This window comes from Dendrobates tinctorius, unplaced genomic scaffold, assembly GCF_039654945.1.
Source record: "Dendrobates tinctorius isolate UK_male_01 unplaced genomic scaffold, ASM3965494v1 ptg000104l, whole genome shotgun sequence".
Taxonomy (NCBI): domain Eukaryota; kingdom Metazoa; phylum Chordata; class Amphibia; order Anura; family Dendrobatidae; genus Dendrobates; species Dendrobates tinctorius.
This window is the reverse complement of record NW_027361772.1, coordinates 13,447,996-13,471,932: the sequence shown is the minus strand read 5'-3', so window position 1 is coordinate 13,471,932 and position 23,937 is coordinate 13,447,996. Positions and strand designations below refer to the sequence as shown.

At 45.3% G+C, this 23,937-nt stretch overlaps 1 protein-coding gene across 1 annotated transcript in view; it reads right to left on the bottom strand.

Annotated features, from left to right (window-relative positions):
* Positions 1-324: 324 nt before the first annotated feature.
* The window catches only part of LOC141100354 (volume-regulated anion channel subunit LRRC8D-like), a 31,006-nt gene continuing 7,393 nt past the window's right edge, over positions 325-23,937 (bottom strand). Inside the window, exons 2-3 of the mRNA XM_073588772.1 lie at positions 22,736-22,760; positions 325-3,329 (exon numbers count right to left, since the gene is read on the bottom strand). Of these exons, the coding sequence (XP_073444873.1) occupies positions 22,752-22,760 (9 nt within the window). The 3' untranslated portion in view covers positions 325-3,329; positions 22,736-22,751. The remainder of the gene's footprint in view (positions 3,330-22,735; positions 22,761-23,937) is intronic.

Sequence of the window (23,937 nt, the reverse complement as noted above, 5' to 3'; positions counted from 1 at the left end):
TTGTGACAGCCATGTGAATTTGTACCTGCATTGCCTATTTTGCCAAATTTTACTCCAAAAACACTAATTCATGAAATATTTTCATATCTCTAATAGCAAGAAGATAGTGTGGTCCAAAAAGCCATAAAAGGGTAAATCAACCCGTGGATGTACGGTGAGAAATAACCCCATAACGTTTTTTTTTTTTACACTTTTTAATTTTAAATTTTAGCCATAAAAATATTGCAATCAATAATATCCTAACAAATATGAAACATAACTAATAATTTGTGCCACTTTGGCAATTGTTTTTTTATAAACAATGCTTATAGAAAGGTTGTTCGTATATTGATACGACAGTATACCACCTAAACAAAGGGAAGGACTATGCAATCAAGGGTATTTTCTATTTCCTAGCTGTAGATTTCATCCAATGCACCTAAAATAAAAACTGACGCAACTTTGCAAATTGTCTTGATTACAAATATCTTACTACGTCTTCAGCTCTTATGCAGATCAATGTGTCACTATGGTTACAGACAGCAAACAAGTCATTTGTAGTCGGATACTTCAGTTAATCCTCTCCCTTTGCATGCTTTTATTCACTGTAGCAGAAGGGGGAAAAGGCGGTAGAGTAATGTAAGACTGCAGGAACAGAAAAAATTGGGGTCTGCATGGGCGCCATATACACAATGGCAAGACATTTGTAATTAAAACCTCTTTCAAAAAATTTTTTCGGCATAAAAACAATATTGAACTTGACATATATGTGAGCTTTAGTTTCTATTAATCCTAAGGTTGGGGGATTGCATATTTTAGTTTTATTCACTGCACAGGACATATCTTAAAGGGGTAATATCCTTTGGAAAGTTTGGAAATATCCTTTATGTATTGGATAGCGAATAAATACCCAATAGCTGGAGGTCTGCCTCTGGGACCACCATTGATCCCAAGTCAAGAACTGGGAAGACCCCCTTGTGAATGGAGTGGAGGTCAATCATGCACATAGTCGCTTCATTCTTTCTTAATGGGACCGCCGGAGATGGGCGAGCGCTGCACTCAGATGATCTTCAAGACTCCCATAAGAAGGAATGGAGTGGAGGTCAATCATGCGCATTACTGCTTCATTCTTTCTTATTGGGACCGCCGGAGATGGGCAAGCGCTGCACTCAGATGATCTTCAGGACTCCCATAGGAAGGAATGGAGTGGAGATCAATCATGCGCAATGCTGCTTCATTCTTTCTTATTGGGATCGCCGGAGATGGGCGAGCGCTGCACTCAGATGATCTTCAGAACTCGCATAAGAACGAATGGAGAGGAGGTCAATCATGCGCATTACTGCTTCATTCTTTCTTATTGGGACCGCCGGAGATGGGCGAGCGCTGCACTCAGATGATCTTCAGAACTCCCATAAGAAGGAATGGAGTGGAGGTCAATCATGCGCATTACTGCTTCATTCTTTCTTATTGGGACCGCCGGAGATGGGCAAGCGCTGCACTCAGATGATCTTCAGGACTCCCATAGGAAGGAATGGAGTGGAGGTCAATCATGCGCATTGCTGCTTCATTCTTATTGGGACCGCTGGAGATGGGCGAGCGCTGCAGATGATCTTCAGAACTCGCATAAGAATGAATGGAGGTCAATCATGCGCATTGCTGATTCATTCTTTCTTATTGGGACCGCCGGAGATGGGCGAGCGCTGCACTCAGATGATCTTCAGAACTCGCATAAGAATGAATGGAGGTCAATCATGCGCAATGCTGCTTCATTCTTTCGTATTGGGACCGCCGGAGATGGGCGAGCGCTGCACTCAGATGATCTTCAGAACTCACATAAGAATGAATGGAGGTCAATCATGCGCATTGCTGCTTCATTCTTTCTTATTGGGACCGCCGGAGATGGGAGAGCGCTGCACTCAGATGATCTTCAGAACTCCCATAAGAATGAATGGAGGTCAATCATGCGCATTGCTGCTTCATTCTTTCTTATTGGGACCGCCGGAGATGGGCGAGCGCTGCACTCAGATGATCTTCAGAACTCGCATAAGAATGAATGGAGGTCAATCATGCGCATTGCTGCTTCATTCTTTCTTATTGGGACCGCCGGAGATGGGCGAGCGCTGCACTCAGATGATCTTCAGAACTCGCATAAGAATGAATGGAGGTCAATCATGCGCAATGCTGCTTTATTCTTTCTTATTGGGACCGCCGGAGATGGGCGAGCGCTGCACTCAGATGATCTTCAGAACTCGCATAAGAATGAATGGAGGTCAATCATGCGCATTGCTGCTTCATTCTTTCTTATTGGGACCGCCGGAGATGGGCGAGCGCTGCGCTCAGATGATCTTCAGAACTCCCATAAGAATGAATGGAGGTCAATCATGCGCATTGCTGCTTCATTCTTTCTTATTGGGACCGCCGGAGATGGGCGAGCGCTGCACTCAGATGATCTTCAGAACTCGCATAAGAATGAATGGAGGTCAATCATGCGCAATGCTGCTTCATTCTTTCTTATTGGGACCGCCGGAGATGGGCGAGCGCTGCACTCAGATGATCTTCAGAACTCGCATAAGAATGAATGGAGTGGAGGTCAATCATGCGCATTGCTGCTTCATTCTTTCTTAAAGGGACCGCCGGAGATGGGCGAGCGCCGCACTCAGATGATCTTCAGAACTCCCATAAGAATGAATGGAGCAGCAGTGAGCATGATCAATCACCGCTCTATTCACGCCGGACTCTTCAGATAGGAGATCATTTTCAAATTTGAGAAAACCCCTGTAACTAAAGAGAATCTGTGGAACTTTATTGTACTAGATTTTATCACTCTTTAATATATTTTCCTGTATTAAAGGGGTTGCCCTGTGAATAAATAGCACATTTCTATATTTTTCAGCTAAAAATCTATAAATTTTTAACACAAATTTGAGGACCTTTGGGACAACTTAGTGACTGTATCTACAGACAGGGGGTTGTAAATATTGACTTACTTTAATTTTACCTTACTTTTATAAACCATTAAAAGAGGGGGTTTTACAGAATAGGAAAACATGACTGCTTTTTTCCAGGAACAGTTCCCCAACCTATCAGTGTATCGTATTGCCGTTCAGCTCCATTGAGTGGAATAGAGCTGCACTGTGCTGCCATTCACAGGACATGGACAAGTGTGGCGCAGTTTCTGGAAGGAAGCCACCATGTTTATCTCTTATCTTGCACAAACTTGAAACTTTCTCTAATTAGTGAATCAACTAAAAAACTGTAAAAGCAGATCTGTTGAGATGAGCATCTTCATATCTGGAAGCTTTTTCTGGAGGGTCGGTTCAGTATTCACTGTTTGTTATTAATTCTGAAGTCTGCGAAACAGAGAGGAAAGTGTAGAAGAGCTATGAGCACAATGTACATTAACTTGTGGCCATGTACTTAAGCAAGTTTCACTTTCAGCATGCCCTGACAGCTACTGACCCATATTTTGTATGTGAAAATATACAATATTGTATATAATCTCTGGAGCAGCCCATAGTAACAGTTCTGTGCTCCACCTGCGCCTGAACCAATATCTCTTCTCACAGTAGGAAGTCACAGCATAAACAGAAGATAAGAAATCAAAATTGCTTCCAGTGATTGAACTTCCCGATGCTGCTGTAGCGCCGGTGTCTCTGCCCTCTGCCCCTCTTCCCCTGCAGAGTTGCCAATTTACTCACCGCCGCAGTCTCCGTTCCTCACTTCCTGCATTGTTTGCTGATGCCCGGGATGCGCGCAGATCGACAGGCACTGTGCTTAGGGTATAAAATGTCCTAAAGTGTCCCCAGCCAATGGCTGAGACGCACTCATTATTTAAGACACCTCCACCTTAAGGGAGATGCCTGTGTACTGTTGTAACTTTTCTCCTTAACACTCTTCTTAGCTCTCAGGTCCCAGTGCTTGTATTCCTGTATACCATCCTATCTATCAGCTGTGCCTGCCCGCTTGTCTCTCAGCCGTGCCCGCCTGTCTGTCAGCTGGTCCAGTTGTACCTGCCAGTGCTCATCTCTACTTTAGCCGGTCCAGTTGTACCTGCCAGTGCTCATTTCTACATCAGCCGGTCCAGCCTGCACATGCCAGTGCTCATATCTAAGTCAGCTGGTCCAGCTGTGCCTGTCTATGCTCATCTCTATGTCAGTCGATTTAGCTGCACCTGCCAATGCTCATCTCTACGTCAGCCGGGCCAACCACATCTGCCAGTGCTCATCTGTACATCAGCCGGTCCCGTCTGCATCTGTGGATCCTGTGTTCTTACAGCGCTTGCCTGCATCTACTGGACCTTCCTTCGGACCATCCCAGCTACCTGTTCCTAGGAGGTGAGCTGCCATCTACCCAAGGTCTCTTCCCTTTGCCCCTCTTTCCCAGCAGAATTGCCAACCTACCAACGCAGTCACCGTTTCTCACATCCTGCTTTGGCTGCTGATGCCCAGGTTGCACGCACAGCACACAGATCCCCGTGCCCTCAGTCTCGACCTCTTAAAGGGACAACACATGCTGTCCGAAAGTGTCCCCAGCCAACGGCTGAGAGACACTCATTATTTAAGGCATCTCCATCTGAAGGGAGGTGCCTGTGTAACATTGTAAGTTTGCTCAGTAACACTCTTGTTGGTTCTCAGGTCCCAGTGCCCATATTCCTGTATACCTGCCTGTCTATCAGCCGTGCCTGCCTGTCAGTCGTGCTCGCCTGTTTGTCCCTCAGCCAATCCAGCTGCATCTGCCATGCTCATCTCTATGTAAGGGAGGGTCAGAGCCGTAGTTGTGGCTGAGAGTATATGCTTTAGCGCACCCTGGTCTCCCGTCACATGAAAACACTATCCCCTCTGCAGCATACCTTCTGCTTCACCTTCTGCACCGTCAGGGTCCTATCGGGGTCGCTGAAGTCCTGCTGTGGTTGTTGTTGCGTATAAAGAGACAGAGTCCAATTCAAACTCAAAACGTAAAACGTTACTTTCTTTGTTTCACAGCCCATCCTTGTTAGTAACAACATTAGCATAAGGTTCCATACAGTCCACATTCTCTACTTTCCCTGTGCTTCTTTCTATGTCCTTCAGTACATTACGGAGTCATATCGCCTCTTGCAGTGTCCTCCCCATTCAGACTCACTACGCTTGGGGGTTCCCTCGTCCGTTTCGCCCCGGATCTGAGGGCAACGTCCCATGTGATGATCTGCCACATGATGAGCGACCTACGTCCCTGCACTGCTTAGGCACCTCTCCAGCTTCAGCTCCATACTGCTGTTACACTGCTGCTTTCCACTGTACTTCTGTCCATCCGGACTCTGAATGGCTGGGCTTTTTACTTAAATGTTGCGTGGTCCCTGTGTAGCACGGGGTCTAAGCCCACTTGAGCTGCCTGGGCACACTGGTCCTACTAACTAACCAAGAAACTGTTCCTGCCTCACCCAGTTAACTCCTCCTACAGTTAACTATATACAGTGTGATGGTGGATCTATTCAATTCCTATGCTTTCCCTAATCAAGTAACAACTAGATAGGTATATATACACATGTTACAGATAGCAGCATACAGGAAAGTCATATAGGAATATTAACATACTGTACTGCTTAGGACCAGCTCTCCAGCTTCAGCTTCACACTGCTGTTACACTGCTGCTTTCCGCTGTATTTCTGTCCATCTGGACTCTGAATGGCTGGGATTTGCACTTAAACATTGCGTGGTCCCTGTGTAGCCTGGGCTCTAAGCCTACCCGAGCAGCCTGGGTGCTCTGGTCCTACTAACTAACCAAGAAACTGTTCCTGCCTTACTCCAGTTAACTCCTACAGTTAACTATATACAGTGTGCTGATTACTAGACTGTAAGGCTCCCTCTAGTGGATCTATTTGATTCCTACACTTTCCCTAATCAAGTAACGACTAGATAGGTATATATACACATGTTACACATAGCAGCATACAGGAAGGTCATATAGGAATATTAACATTTACAGACCAATAAAATAACCACTTAACCGGGATGTGGAAAGGTTAATACAACCCCTTACATTCTCCCTTCCTTTAATTATGATCTTCCCTGACCATGGCACAAATAAACTTTTAAACTGTACAAATCATACTCCTTGCAGGGAGGCAAACACATTTCAACAAGGTAGATAAATTATACTGGCTCAATATGAGCCGAGTCTGTTATGATTGAGTCACCGTAGGAGGCAAAACCAGAAATGCTAGCTAAGTCCAGAAAACCTGAGAAGTTGGCAGCTATCGGATTGCAGACCCCTGAACCTATCAACACAACTAGAAGTAGCCGTGGGGGGTTCCTACGATGCCCTAGACCCCTCGATCACAGCCGGAGAATTAAATAGGCCTAAAGAAAGAAAGGGGAAATCTAAACTGCCCCAGAGCAGACCCCAAAGCAATAGGCAGCCCCCAACATATAATGACGGTGAAGCAAGATGAAAATACCAACACAGAAAGAAAGATAGACTGAGCAAAGAGGGGCACAAGCTAACTAAATAGAAAAGGACAGGAAGGCTGCTGTCTGCAATCCATGAAAAACCCTATGAAAATAAGAGCCAACAGACTGACAGTGAAAAAGGCCCTGAAGACACTAGGCTTCAAAAAAGCTATGTCAGCACTCAGGAATATACTGAAGACAGAGCTACAGGCAAAAGGAGATTCAGCTCACCCCAGCAGGGAATGGCAGAATACTGAAAAGCAAGGAAAACAAAAAACAAAACAAAAAGCAAACAGGCAAAACAGAAACTTAGCTTTAGAGGAGCAGGAATCAGACTGGTGTCCTAGAAGTCCACAGAGAAATCACCCGCAGGGCAGAAGGGCGTCGGCAGCCTTATATCCAGTCCGTGACTCCACTCAGCCAGTCATCCTCATTAGACTCAGGTGCCTGATAATCAGGCTCATTACCTTCCTTTACCAGAACAGGGAGTTCACCAGACCTCAGTGACCAAGGGGAAAATGAACTCACAACAGTACCTCCCCCTTGAGGAGGGGTCACCGAACCCTCAACCACACCACCAGGGCGATCAGGGTGAGCCCGATGAAATGCACACACCAATCTTTTGGCATGAATATCAGAGACAGAGACCCAGGAATTATCCTCCTGACCATAACCCTTCCACTTAACCAAATACTGGAGTCTCCGTCTAGCCAGACGGGAATCCAGTATTTTCTCTACCTCATATTCCATGTTACCTTCAACCAATACAGGGTCAGGAGGTGCCACCCCAGGAACAACTGGTTCAACAAACCTCTTCAACAAGGACTTATGGAACACATTATGGATTTTAAATGTGACAGGAAGAGCCAAACGAAAAGAGACCGGATTAATAATCTTCAAAATCTTGTAAGGTCCAATAAATCTAGGCTTAAACTTAGGAGAAGCCACCTTCATAGCAATATTTTTTGATGATAACCACACCATATCACCAATCTTAAACTGGGGACCAATGGTCCTATGTCGATTGGAAAACCGCTGGGCCTTTTCCTGGGAGAGAGATAACTTATCCACCACTTGGTCCCAGATCTGGTGCATTCTCTCCACCACAGTGTCAACACCTGGGCAGGCAGAAGGCTCCACCTGCCCTGAAGAAAATCGAGGATGAAACCCAAAGTTACAAAAAAAAGGTGACATCAAAGTGGCAGAACTAGCTCTATTATTTAAAGCAAATTCGGCCAAGGGCAAAAACGAAACCCAATCATCCTGATCAGCGGAAATAAAACATCTCAAATACGACTCCAAGGTCTGGTTTGTTCTCTCTGTCTGCCCATTGGTCTGAGGGTGAAAAGCAGAGGAGAAGGACAACTGAATTCCCAGCTTGGAACAGAAAGTCCTCCAAAATCTAGACACAAACTGAACTCCTCTGTCAGACACAATGTTCTCAGGAATCCCGTGTAAGCGAACCACCTGTTGCAAAAACAGGGGCACCAACTCAGAGGAAGATGGCAACTTAGGGAGTGGTACAAGATGAACCATCTTAGAGAACCTATCACAAATCACCCAAATAACAGTCATTCTTTGAGAGACCGGCATATCAGAGATGAAATCCATTGAAATATGGGTCCATGGCCTCCTGGGGACCGGCAAAGGCATCAACAACCCACTAGAGCGAGAACAAGATTTAGACCGGGAGCAAGTACCACAGGACTGCACAAAATTCCTGACATCATGAGACAAGGTGGGCCACCAAAAAGAGCGACTCACCAGATCTCTAGTACCAAAAATACCTGAATGACCAGCCAATGCAGAGCAATGAACTTCAGACATCACTCTCTTCTTCCACTGGTCAGGAACATACAACTTTCCACTGGGACAACGCTCAGGTTTGTCCTCCTGGAACTCTTGCAGAGCAAGTCTCAAATCGGGCGAGATGGGAGAAAGAACTACCCTTTCGCCTAAGATGGTAGCAGGCTTGGTCACCACAGGAGAATCAGCAAAGAAACTCCTAGAGAGGGCGTCTGCCTTGACATTCTTAGTTCCAGGAAGAAAAGAGACCACAAAATCAAAACATGTAAAAAAACAAGGCCCACCTAGCCTGTCTAGGGTTCAAGCATTTAGCCGACTCTAGGTAAATCAAATTCTTGTTGTCAGTGAGGACCACAACTTGATGTTTAGCTCCCTCCAACCAATGTCTCCACTCCTCAAATGCCCATTTCATGGCCAACAGTTCCCGATTCCCCACATCATAGTTACGTTCAGATGGAGAGAACTTTCGGGAAAAGAAAGCACAGGGATTCATTTTAGATGTTACAGGATCCTTTTGGGACAAAACAGCTCCTGCACCAATCTCAGAAGCATCCACCTCTACCTGGAACGGGAGTGAGACATCAGGTTGCCGCAAAACCGGGGCGGAGGTAAATCTTTGCTTCAGCTCCTGAAAGGAAGCAACAGCCTCAGGAGACCAATTCAACACATCAGCACCCTTCTTAGTCAGATCAGTCAATGGCTTGGCAATACTAGAAAATTTTGCTATAAATTTCCGATAAAAATTAGCAAAACCCAAAAACTTCTGGAGGGCCTTCAAAGAAGTGGGCTGAACCCAATCATAAATGGCCTGTACCTTGGCCGGGTCCATTTCAATAGTTGACGGAGACAAAATAAATCCCAAAAATGAAATCCTCTGTACTCCAAAAAGGCATTTCGATCCTTTGACATACAGGGAATTCTCCCTCAAGATCCGGAACACAGTCCGAATATGTTCCACATGAGAATCCCAATCCTTGGAGAAGATCAAAATATCATCCAGATAGATAATCAAAAATTTATCGACAAAGTCTCGGAAAATATCGTTCATGAAGCACTGGAAGACAGAAGGGGCATTAGTGAGCCCAAAAGGCATCACCAGGTACTCAAAATGTCCCTCCGGAGTATTAAACGCCGTCTTCCATTCATCCCCCTGCTTAATGCGGATAAGATTATACGCCCCCCTGAGGTAAAGCTTGGTAAACCAGCAAGCACCTCTAACTCTAGAGAATAGATCCGAAATCAGGGGTAACGGATACTGATATTTAATAGTAATTTTATTGAGGGCACGATAATCAATACAAGGCCTTAAAGAACCATCCTTTTTGGCCACAAAGAAAAAAACAGCACCTAAGGGTGAAGAGGATGGTCTAATATGACCCTTCTCCAACGCCTCCTTAATATAGGACCGCATAGCCTCGTGCTCGGGTACAGATAAATTGAAGAGCCGACCCTTGGGAAATTTACACCCCGAGCTTAGTTCAATTGCACAGTCATAACTCCTATGAGGAGGCAAGGACGCAGACTCATTCTCACTAAATACATCATAAAAGTCCGCCAAATAGTCAGGAACATCATGCGACTGAGGAGAGGTGGAAAAAACCGGAGCCTCACTAAAGGCACACCGACAACCCCAACTCACCACAGACACAGATTTCCAATCCAAAACTGGATTATGAATTTGCCACCAGGAAAACCCCAGAACAACGGCATCATGCAGACCATGCAATACCAAAAATCTGCAATTTTCTTGATGGTCTAGGGCGACCCGCATGACCACCTGGGTCCAAAACTGAGGTTTATTTTTAGCCAAAGGAGTAGCATCAATCCCCCTCAAAGGGATAGGCGTCTGCAGAAGTGTCATCGGAAATCCACAACGTTTAGCAAAATCCAAGTCCATTAGGTTTAGCGCTGCTCCCGAATCCACAAAAGCCTTGGCGGAAAATGTGGACAGGGAGCAGATCAGAGTAATAGCCAGAAGAAACTTAGGTTGAACACCACCAACAGAAAACGTGTTTGCAAAGCGTTTCTCTCATTTAGGACAAACAGAAATAATATGCGAGGCATCTCCACAGAAAAAACACAGCTTATTACGCCTTCTGAACTCCTGACGTTGCGCCTTAGACAAAACTCTATCACATTGCATAGGTTCAGACGTCTGTTCAACCGGTGGCAACACCTCTCGTGCAATCCTGCATTCACGTAAACGCCGATCAACCTGAATGGCTAATGACATAGAATCGTCCAGACCAGAGGGAACAGGAAATCCCACCATAGTATCTTTTACGGCTTCTGACAAACCCTTCCGAAAGAGAGCAGCCAAGGCATTATCATTCCAGGTAGTAAGGACCGCCCACTTTCGGAGCTTTTGACAGTACAACTCTGCAGAATCTCGACCCTGGTTCAATGCCAACAGGGTCTTTTCAGCCTGATCAATAGCATTAGGTTCGTCATACAACAACCCCAAAGCTTGAAAGAATGCGTTCACATTAGTCAGAATAGGATCATCTGGTTTCAAAGAAAACGCCCAATCCTGGGGATCGCCACGCAGCAAAGAGATGACAATTTTAACCTGCTGCACGGAGCTCCCTGACGAGTTAGGCTTCAAGGCAAAAAATAATTTACAATTATTTTTGAAACTCAAAAATTTAGATCGATCCCCAAAAAATACATCAGGTGTAGGGATCTTTGGTTCAACAGCATGCGAACGAGCAAGGTAGGCGGAAATTCCCCGCACTTCCGCAGCGAGCTGCTCCACACGATCAGACAATTGCTTTATCTCCATTGAGAGAAAAAAAAAAATTCCCCCTACGGCCTCAGAGATTTAGAGGAAAGAATATACACACTTTTTTTTTTTAAACACAATTCTTTCCTGCTATTGAGTACCCTAGGATCTGAGTCACCGTAGGAGGCAAAAACAGAAATGCTAGCTAAGTCCAGAAAACCAGAGAAGTTTGCAGCTATCGGATTGCAGATCCCTGAACCTATCAACACAACTAGCAGTAGCCGTGGGGGGTTCCTACGATGCCCTAGACCCCTTGATCACAGCCGGAGAATTAAATAGGCCTAAAGAAAGAAAGGGGAAATCTAAACTGCCCCAGAGCAGACCCCAAAGCAATAGGCAGCCCCCAACATATAATGACGGTGAAGCAAGATGAAAATACCAACACAGACAGAAAGATAGACTGAGCAAAGAGGGGCACAAGCTAACTAAATAGAAAAGGACAGGAAGGCTGCTGTCTGCAATCCGTGAAAAACCCTATGAAAATAAGAGCCAACAGACTGACAGTGAAAAAGGCCCTGAAGACACTAGGCTTCAAAAAAGCTATGTCAGCACTCAGGAATATACTGAAGACAGAGCTACAGGCAAAAGGAGATTCAGCTCACCCCAGCAGGGAATGGCAGAATACTGAAAAGCAAGGAAAACAAAAAACAAAACAAAAAGCAAACAGGCAAAACAGAAACTTAGCTTTAGAGGAGCAGGAATCAGACTGGTGTCCTAGAAGTCCACAGAGAAATCACCCGCAGGGCAGAAGGGAGTCGGCAGCCTTATATCCAGTCCGTGACTCCACTCAGCCAGTCATCCTCATTAGACTCAGGTGCCTGATAATCAGGCTCATTACCTTCCTTTACCAGAATAGGGAGTTCACCAGACCCCAGTGACGAAGGGGAAAATGAACTCACAACACGAGTCCTTACATTGTCACATGAGAGTCAAAACCGCTAATACAATCCCTTACATCTACATCAGCTGATCCAGCTTCATCTGCCAATTCTCATATCTACATCAGCCGGTCCAGCTGCACTTGCTAGAGCTCAACACTACGTCAGCTGGTCCATCTACACCTGCCAGTAGTTATCTCTAAGTCAGGTGGTCCAACCACACCTGCCAGTGCTCATCTTTACATCAGCCGGTCCAGCCTGCATCCATGGTTCCCGTCAGCAGTAGTCACTGAGGCCGCGCAGACTCCCCACCTGACCTGCGGTGAAATGACAGCATGGGAAAATGTTCAGTAACTTTCCCATTCTAATCAGTTCATCTCCGGTCAGACGGGGAGGCTACGCAGGCAGCTTCTCAGTCATTCCTCCATGGTTTACAGCCAGGCCAGTCACATTAGCACCGCTCCTGGTTGTAAACTATTTAACCCCTTCAGATGGATTGCAGCATGGGACTTGACTGTACGGCGGACAGGTATGGTGTCATGTTCGCCATGTTTGTTTTGTCTCAAGAACTCCTGGAACGATGTGCATGTGCATATCTTGTCTGCTGTCCTGCATGTTCGCTAGAGCAGTGTGCACACTCACCTCATGTCTGAGCTGCAGGATGCCTGCGTTTCTGCTCTGCCTTCTGTGATCTTCTCGTCTTGTCTAGAGTCCCTGATCATGTGTCCCTGCCTGGATCCTGCACTGTCTGGTTCTGCAATCATCTCGTCATGTCTGGAACGCTGATCATGTGACGTTTCCTAGAGATCCTGCACTGTCTGGTTCGGTAGTCATCCCGTCATGTCTGGAACTATGATCATGTGACCTGTCTAGGTTTCAGCACTGGATCTGCAGTCGTCTTGTCATGTCTGGAACTCTGATCATGTGACTGTGCTCTGTTATCCTGTGGATCTGAACCCGGAAGTGCTCCCCTGGTCCTGACTTGGAAGAGGAGGTGCTATGCCCTATATCAGGCCGCCCCTTCCTTTGCTCAGGGCCTGAGTATTGTGTGGTGTCCCTGCATGGCTGCTTGGTCTGTGGGGCGCTCCCTCTATTCTGTGCCCTTGCACTCTGCTCTGTCGTGCGTCTCTACACACGCTCCGTGCTCGTACTCCATCTCTTGTCCCGTGCCTTGTCTTATGTTTGTCCGTTGTGCCATGTTCGTCTTTGTCCTGCTTGGACTTGTAGTCCTTCTGTTTCTCTGCCTTGCCTGTTTTCGCTATGCCTTGTTTCGTACCTTGCCTTGCTCTGCCTTGTTCCTCCCTATGGTCTCAGTCTTTGCTTGCTCTGCCTCGCTCTCTCCTATGGTGCTCTGTAGTGCTCCCTGGCACACGCACCATCCCTCCTTTCTTTCCTTTTGTTCTCCTTTCCATGTCTAGTCCCAAGGCTCTGCCTTGGCCCGGCTCTGGGCTTCGCCTACGCTCCGCTGCTAGACTCTTTCCTATTTTGCTCTCTTGCATGTTTCTAGGCTAGTCCCAAGGTTCTCCCTTGGCCCGGCTCTGGGCTTCGGCCTACGCTCCGCTGCTAGCTCTGTTCTTGCTCTGATCTGCTTCCGTTCCTGGTTCTGTACTCTGCTTAAGCCCTGCCTTGTTTCTCGTCTTGTCTTCCCCTGCTCTGTTTCTTCGTATGCTCTTTGCATGCGCCTGGCCTTCCTAGCCTCCTGTTTGTGCCTCAGCCGTGCGCGCCCTAGCCGTGCCCGCCTGCTTGTGCCTCAGCCGTGCTCGTCGGTCAGTGACAGCTGTGTCGCCTGCCATGCCTCAGCCGGGTTCACTGGAGTCTTGCCCGTCTGTCTGTGCCGCAGCCCGATCAGCTAGCCAGTGCCCCAGCTGTGCCCTCTGTGCTCCCTTGCACTTCACGCTGTTTCCGCACTGTGCTCTGCGTGCTCTCTAAAGCACACGCAGGCCCTCGCCTGACCCTGTCGTGCCCTTTGCACGCTCAGGACTCTGACTCGTACCTTGTGCCTTGGCGTGTGTCTACACTCGCACTCTGTCTCATGCCTTGGCGTGTCTCCACACACGCACCCTGTCTAGTCTGTGAACCCTGGCGTGTCCCCTACACGCGCACCTAGCCTTGAACCCTGGCGTGTCCCCTACACACGCACCTTGCCTCGCACCTAGCTTTGAACCCTGGCGTGTCCCCTACACACGCACGTAGCCTTGGACCTCGGCGTGTTCCCTATCACGCACCATGCCCGGATATCTGTCGTGCCTCCTTGGCTGGAACCTGGTTTGCCTGCCGGATGCCCGGAACCTGCCGATCGCTGCCAGAGATCATGAGCTGGATGACTGCGGCCTGACGTCCGGAGCTGATGTCCGCAGCCTGATGCCTTGATGATGTCGATCGTTGCCAGCAGTCCGGAGTCCGATGCCATCGTGCCGATACCTGTACCTAGGCGTGCCACCTGGCACGTACCATTCTATGGACCTTGGCGTGCCCACGCGCGCACCTTGCACGTTTGCTTGTTTACACTGTATGTTATCCTAATGAAGTTGTCTTGCTTCCTGCTCGTCCTTGTCGTCAGACACTCGTCTAGTGTCCCCTGAGCCGGCCGTCTGGTCCCAGCAGTCGTGGTGGCTCACCCCCTTGGTCTTGCCCCTGACACTCCCTGTACAGGGGGTGGATTCTCACAAGGTAAGCTCGCCCTCGGCGGGTGGGTGCCATGACCCAGAGGGTCCACTCAAAAAATGGGCTCAGCATGGGCTCCCGTCACATATGGGATATTGTTTCTTTTTTATTTTGTATTTTTTACAGGAGAATGATGGCTTCGAATGGATTGGGAGTGTAATAAAGATGGGCAAAAATGTGTGTTTATTTATTTCATTAAAGGTTTTTATTTGTGTGTGTTTTTTAACCCTTTCAGACTAGTGGATTAATAATGGATAGGTGTCTTATTGACATCTCTCCATTATTAACCAGGCTTAATGTCACCTTACAATAGCAAGGTGACATTAACCCCTTATTACCCAATCTGGTTTCCGTCCCTATCTTTCCACTGAGACAGCCCTGACCAAATTTACGAACGACCTACTTACAGTCAAAGCTAAAGGACAATACTCTATACTCCTCCTTCTAGACCTGTCCTCTGCTTTCGACACAGTTGACCACTGCCTCCTACTACAGATCGTCTCCTCCTTTGGCATCAAAGACCTCGCCCTATCCTGGATCTCCTCTTACCTTTCCAACCACACAATCAGCATCTCCCACTCCCACACTACCACCTCAACCCACCCTCTCTCTGTTGGAGTCCCCCAAGGCTCTGTTCTAGGACCCCTACTCTTCTCAACCTATACACTTGGCCTGGGGCAACTCATAAAGTCCCATGGATACCAGTACCACCTTTATGCCGATGATACTCAGATCTACCTCAATCGGCCCAGACGTCACCTCTCTGGTCTCCAGAATCCCGGAGTGTCTATCAGCCATAGCCTCCTTCTTCTCCTCTCGCTTCCTCAAACTCAAGGTGGACAAATCTGAACTGATCATCTTTCACCCATCTCACAGATCTTCCATACCCGACCTATCTATAACAATTGACGACATCACAATTTCCCCCGTACCAGAGGTCCGCTGCCTCAGAGTAACCCTTGACTCTACCCTGACCTTCAAACCGCACATCCAAGCTCTCTCCACCTCCTGTTTCCTCCAGCTCAAAAATATTTCCAGAATCCATCCCTTCCTCAACCCTCAATGTACCAAAATGCTTGTGCATGCCCTCATCATCTCTCGCCTCAACTATTGCAACAACCTTTTCTGTGGCCTCCCTGCTAACACCCTCGCACCTCTCCAGTCCATCCTTAATTCTGCCGCCCGAATAATTCATCTCTATCCTCACTACTCCTCTGCTTTTCCCTCTGCAAATCTGTTCACTGGCTCCCATTCCTTCTATGTATCTAATTCAAATTATTAATACTGACCTACAAGGCCATCTATAACCTGTCTCCTCCATATATCTCTGAAGTAATCTCCCGATATCTTCCCTCACGTAATCTCCAGTTCTCCCAAGACCTCCTTCTCTCCTCCACTCTTATTCGTTCCTCACCCAACCACCTCCAATACTTCTCCCGAATATCCCACATCCTCTGGAATTTTTTGCCTCAACATGACCTGCTATCAACCACACTTGGATCCTTCAGACGGAACCTGAAAACCCATCTCTTCAGGAAAGCTTACAGCCTGCAATGATCCCCGCTGCCTCCTCAACACTACTGGAGCTACCGCCTCACCATCACTGGAGCTGCTGCAACCCCCCAACCTACTGTCTCCTTCCCCACCATCCTGTAGAATGTAAGCCAGAAAGGGCAGGGTCCTCTCCCTTCTGTATCAGTCTGTTATTGTTAGTTTGTGTACTGTATGTGATATCTGAGAAACTGGGTCTGAGCTGAAAAAGTAAATTAATGTGTATGCAAAATGTAATTGCATATGAACACATGACCTTTACACAGAGAAAACCAAAAACAAAACACAAAACAAATATCCTAAAATAAAAAAATAAAAAGTAAATTGCAAAAATTGCATGAAGGTAGTAATAATAATAAGGGTATTTAGTTAAGATAATTTTGATCAAAATAATGTACAAGCCATCCCGCCACGTCACGGCAACCCTTGTGGGACAGTCCTAACTCTTGTATTTAAAACTTTTCCTCTTGTCAAGTGACGTAAATGTGAACAAGGACAGAGGGACTGAACCACCAGTAATAGCATAGGCCAGACAGGATGGATTTTCCAACTCAGAAAAAAAGGGCGGTCACACCCTTATATGCACTGAATGCACACTGAACTAAATGAGAAACTGGGTCTGAGCTGAAAAAGGATATTTGTTTTGTGTTTTGCTTTTGGTTTTCTCTGTGTAAGTGATATCTGTAATTTGTATGTAACCCCTTCACATGTACAGCACCGTAGAACCAATGGCACTTTATAAATAGATAATAATAATAATTACCCCATATACCACCGCTACAGGGCAATGGGAAGAGAGAGGGTAAATGCCAGAATTGGCGTATCTTACAGATGCGCCTTTTCTGGGGTGGCTGGGGGCTGATTTTTTTTTTAGCCGGGGGAGGGGGTGCAAAAACAATGTCCCTCTCTAGGCTATTAATATCTGCCCTCAGTCACTGGCTTGACTTCCCTGGCGGAGAAAATTAGGCGGGTGCCTACACCAGTTTTTTCCATGAATTAATTCTTTAATTTAGCACCTACAGCTCCAAAATTTAACACACATACACTACTAACATTATTAGTGATGGACATATATAAATCTAACGGATATGCAATGGTTTACTGTATGTAAACCATGTCTCATATCCTGTTGGGTTCTGTAATGATTTTACAGATGCAGACAATTGAATTTTCACCTATTCTGCTATCTATATCTCTATGAAATATAACTATATATATATGTGTCAATGAGATATATATATATATATATATACACACCTATACTATGTGTATACATGTATTCTATCTATTCTTTATTAACCTGTCAGTGTGATTTTACAATATAGCGCACTGAATTGCCGGCTTTTCTAAAGGACACTAGTGCATATTTCTCACAAGTCACACTGATGGTCCGTGTGTAATCCGTTTTTTTCTTGCACCCATAGACTTGCATTGGCGAGACTCGGCCGATATACTGTACGTTGCAAATCGCAGCATGCTGCGATTTTGCTCGCACGTATAAAACGGGTGAGAAAACAATCGGATGATGGGAGCTGCCCCATAGATTAACATTGGTCCAAGTGCTATGCGATTTTTCTTGTATAGCACTCGTCCGTATTTCTCTCTAGTGTGACTCTGGCCTAATACTTTTTCCTCAAATCTATATACCAATCTGCTCCTTTCCTTTTGCTCTGGTACAGGCTGATGTTGGCAGATGAGACTGCTTATTTATATTGAAGGGTTCTCTTTAAAGAGTACTTTTAACTTGCTTAAACATTTTTTGAGTTTAATACCTTGTCAAAATCTTTGAGCTCTCCTCATTCTGCTGCTTTTTATCTGCTTTGAGCTGCACAGATATTCGTATTTGTTGCTTCTTAAGCGCAGTATGTGAAATCTCTGCTTTGCAGTCCAACTCGGCATTTCTTCAGAGTCTTTTCTGGGGGGGTGCTTTCATCCCTCCCTACCAATCGTTGCTAGTGTTGAGCATTCCGATACCGCAAGTATCGGGTATCGGCCGATACTTGCTGTATCGGAATTCCGATACCGACTTCCGATATTTTTTCAATATCGGAATTCGGCATCGGAATCGGAAGTTCAAAGTTGATTGACGGCCTGACGTCATCATGATGCGCGGTGTGTGCGCATCATGATGCGCCGTCATTTCGGGCCTTCCGGGGGTCTCTGCCGGCCTGCCGGGGGGGCTGTGTGGACTGCCCGGGGTCGGTACCGGCCTGCCGGGGGGCTGTGCCGGCCTGTCGGTGGTCTGTGCACCCTGTGGGGGTCTGTACCGGCCTGCCGGGGGGCTGTGCTGGCCTGCCGGTGGTCTGTGCACCCTGTGGGGGTCTGTACCGGCCTGCCGGGGGGCTGTGCCGGCCTGCCGGGGGGCTGTGTGGACTGCCCGGGGTCTGTACCGGCCTGCCGGGGGGCTGTGCCGGCCTGCCGGTGGTCTGTGCACCCTGTGGGGGTCTGTACCGGCCTGCCGGGGGGCTGTGCCGGCCTGCCGGGGGGCTGTGCTGATGTCCGGGGGTCTGTGCAAGCATCGTCCGATGGGACTACAAGTCCCATCTGGCGATGCCTGCTACCATGACAGTGATTGACACATTAGCCAATGATGGGACAGTAGTAGTCCCATCATCCGGCTAATGTGTTAAATGTTAAAAAAAAAAAAAAAAAAAAAATACTACATACATACTACATACATACTACATGCTACATACATACTACATACATACCACATATATACTACATACATACTACATGCATGCTACATACATACTACATACATACTACATGCTACATACATACTACATATATACTACATGCATGCTACATACATACTACATGCTACATACATACTACATATATACTACATGCATGCTACATACATACTACATGCTACATACATACTACATATATACTACATGCATGCTACATACATACTACATGCTACATACATACTACATATATACTACATGCATGCTACATACATACTACATGCTACATACATACTACATATATACTACATACATACTACATACATGCTACATACATGCTACATACATACTGCATGCTACATACTACATACATACTACATACATACTACATGCATGCTACATACATACTACATACATACATACTACATGCATGCTACATACATACTACATGCATGCTACATGCATGCTACATACATACTACATGCTACATACATACCACATACATACTACATACATACTACATGCTACATACATACTACATATATACTACATGCATGCTACATACATACTACATGCATGCTACATGCATGCTACATACATACTACATGCTACATACATACCACATACATACTACATACATACTACATACATACTACATGCTACATACATACTACATATATACTACATGCATGCTACATACATACTACATGCTACATACATACCACATACATACTACATACATGCTACATGCTACATACATACTACATACATACTACATGCATGCTACATACATACTACATACATACTACATACATACTACATACATACTACATGCATGCTACATACATACTACATGCATGCTACATACATACTACATGCATGCTACATGCATGCTACATACATACTACATGCTACATACATACCACATACATACTACATACATGCTACATGCTACATACATACTACATATATACTACATGCATGCTACATACATACTACATATATACTACATGCATGCTACATACATACTGCATGCTACATGCATGCTACATACATACTACATACATACTACATGCTACATACATACCACATATATACTACATACATACAATACATTCATACAATACATACATAGACATACAGTACATATAACATAGAGTAACATACTTACCAATACTTGTCACATTGTTCCCCGAAGCCATTGTCTTTTCCGGAATAAATATTAACATAACAAACCACAAAAATACTCACCCACGATCCGAAGCAGTCCACGAGTGTGTCCCACGACGATCTTGGGTAGAGAACTGCAGCATCAGATGATGCTGCCGTTCTCTACGGGCTGCAGGAATCCAATGACGGAAGGTAGGTATCCTTCCGCACTGTATTCCTCCGCCACTTAAAAAAAAAAAAGTCCCTAGTCTCACTTTATGCCATTGCTGCGTGGGAATTTCCCACACAGCAATGGCATAAAGTGAGACTAGGGACTTTTTTTTTTTAAGTGGCGGAGGAATACAGTGCGGAAGGATACCTACCTTCCGTCATTGGATTCCTGCAGCCCGTAGAGAACGGCAGCATCATCTGATGCTGCCGTTCTCTACCCAAGATCGTCGTGGGACACACTCGTGGACTGCTTCGGATCGTGGGTGAGTATTTTTGTGGTTTGTTATGTTAATATTTATTCCGGAAAAGACAATGGCTTCGGGGAACAATGTGACAAGTATTGGTAAGTATGTTACTCTATGTTATATGTACTGTATGTCTATGTATGTATTGTATGAATGTATTGTATGTATGTAGTATATATGTGGTATGTATGTAGCATGTAGAATGTATGTAGTATGTATGTAGCATGCATGTAGCATGCAGTATGTATGTAGCATGCATGTAGTATATATGTAGTATGTATGTAGCATGTAGTATGTATGTAGTATGTATGTGGTATGTATGTGGTATGTATGTAGCATGCATGTAGCATGCATGTAGTATGTATGTAGCATGCATGTAGTATGTATGTAGTATGTATGTAGTATGTATGTAGCATGTATGTAGTATGTATGTAGTATGTATGTGGTATGTATGTAGCATGTAGTATGTATGTAGCATGTATGTAGCATGTATGTAGCATGCATATAGCATGCATGTAGTATGTATGTAGTATGTATGTAGCATGCAGTATGTATGTAGCATGCATGTAGCATGCATGTAGTATGTATGTAGTATGTATGTAGTATGTATGTAGCATGCAGTATGTATGTAGTATGTATGTAGCATGCAGTATGTATGTAGTATGTATGTAGTATATATGTAGTATGTATGTAGCATGTAGTATGTATGTAGCATGTAGTATGTATGTAGCATGCATGTAGTATATATGTAGTATGTATGTAGCATGTAGTATGTATGTAGCATGTAGTATGTATGTAGCATGTAGTATTTTTTTTTTTTTTAACATTTAACACATTAGCCGGATGATGGGACTACTACTGTCCCATCATTGGCTAATGTGTCAATCACTGTCATGGTAGCAGGCATCGCCCGATGGGACTTGTAGTCCCATCGGACGATGCCTGCACAGACCCCCGAAGCCTGCACAGACCACCGGCAGGCCGGCACAGCCCCCCGGCAGGCCGGCACAGCCCCCCGGAGCCTGCACAGACCACCGGCAGGCCGGCACAGCCCCCCGGCAGGCCGGCACAGCCCACCGGAGCCTGCACAGACCACCGGCAGGCCGGCACAGCCCCCCGGCAGGCCGGCACAGACCACCGGAGCCTGCACAGACCCCCTGGCAGGCCGGCACAGCCCCCCGAAAGGCCCGTACAGACCCCAGAGAGGCTGTACAAGGCAAAAACAGGGTTTTTCTTATTCCGATACCGGAAGTCCCATAGACTTGAATGGGACTTCCGGTATCGGAATCGGCGATACCGATACTTTTTTTAAAGATCGGCCGATCCATTCCGATCCGATACTTTGAAGTATCGGACGGTATCGCTCAACTCTAATCGTTGCCAATCACAGCTCGGCAGCGTCTGAGACTGATAGACTGGTAAATCAGCTTCTGGGAGAGAAGACTCTGAAGAAACGCTCAGTTGGTCTACAAACAGAGATTTCTCATCCTGCTGTGACTGTCCAGAAGAAATAAATGTGAATATCTCTACAATTCAGCAATGCAGCATAAAACAGAAAAGAGTGGAAGAATCAGAGGTGTTTGTGGATTTTTAAAATGTTTTTAACTCAATGTTTTTCTGCAGGTGACTGGTCCTTTTTAGATTTATACAGTTAACAGTCAAAAACTGCAAATGATTGTCTACTTTCTTGCCTTTATTTTCAGCCATACCATATGACAGTTTCTTCAATATAAGTTATATTACTTTCAATTTTGTTCCAAAATTGTTTTAAAATCACCATACTCTAAATATTTATTATGTAAAATGGATGTATCCTTACATGAAGTGTGTATATAGAGGGAAACCTCCCCAAAAGACCACCTCTTTCAGAAGACCACTGCCTTATCCAATTCAGATTGGAAAAAAAGACACGAAGTTCAACCTGAAACCTAACATACTAATCCAGGGGCCCATGAGGTAAATGCTAATTGCCCCATATTAGAGGTTGGCATCCATTAGGTAAAAGAGGACCTGCATGACATATACATATATATATATATATATATATATATATACACATAGAGAGGGCATAAAAATAAAAATAAGAATGAGAAAAAATAAGAAAATCAAAAATTAAAAGAATCAGATATGCAAAAAAATTGTGAAATAAAATTGGAAAAAGACGATAAAAATAAGAAATAAAGGATAAATAATATAAATCAGGTTAGCATGTATACAATTGACTGTGGCACATGCAAAAGTCAAGAGATAAAAAATAAAAAAACAAAATAAAATTAAAAATAAAAATAGAAGGTGATATGACAGAATCAAGGGGGTGGAGCAAACTCACCTAGGGTGATAGTATATTAACGAGTCTGCAAAAAAATAGAAAACAAGTTAATAATGTTCATATAAGCCAATCTACCTCTCTGTTGAGTCCTCTAGGGGCTAGAGTATCCAGTTTGTGTATCCAGAAAGTTTCCCTTTCTCTCAGGAGTCTTACATGATCACCGCCCCTTCTTGGGCGAGGTACACGTTCAATAACCTGATATTTTAACTGTGCGACTGAGTGCCGAAACTTAGAGACGTGATCTGGTAAGGGTAGCCAATTTTCCTGACACCTGATTGTAGACTTGTGGCTAGCAATGCGATCTTTTACATGCTGGGTTGTCTCTCCTACATAGAGGAGACTGCATTGGGCACTTCACTAAGTATACCACAAAATTAGAGTCGCATGTGTAATAGCCACGTATTGGGAAGGATCTACCCGTCCTGGGGTGGGTGATATTATCCGATCTGATTACATTTGAGCAGGCCGCACAATTTAAGCAGGGAAATGTACCATGACGTTGGGAGGCAAGTAATCTTTGGGTCGTAGTTGGTAGTTTGCTACCTATGTCTGCCCTTACTATTTTGTCACGGATATTGGTGGGTCTTTTCGTGCAAATTAATATTGGAGCTTCGAAGGAATTAATATCAGGGTAAGCTTTAGAGAGAAGAGGCCAGTGTTTTTTGATAATGGAGTACACCTTGGGCATAAGTGGATGGAATGTATGGGCAAATGGAACCCTTTCTCTAGGGTATGTTGTGGGTGGAGGAGATGGAGGAGTTAATATCCGTTTCTTTTCGACATCAAGTAATCTTGACGGATAATGTCTGTTCCTGAATTTCTTGGCCATTGTGTCTAGCCTCTCGTCTCGGACGTCATGATTTGATACAATGCGTGCTACTCTGTTAAATTGTGAACGTGGTAGGCAATTTTTGGTAGCCTTCGGGTGGCAACTTGAATAGTGCAACAGGCTATTGCTGTCTGTTGGTTTACAGTATAGGTCCGTGGAGAGATTGCCCTCATTATCTTGCAGTATTCGTGTATCTAGAAAGGGAACGGATTCAGTACTAGAGTGTAGTGTGAACTGTAGCTCTAGAAAGATCGAGTTAAGATATAGATGAAAGTCATGTAGTGATGATGTCGTTCCTGTCCAAATAAAGAAAATATCATCAATATTGGAGAAGCAGGAAGCTCATCTGCATATTTCCGGTGCATTCTGGGAA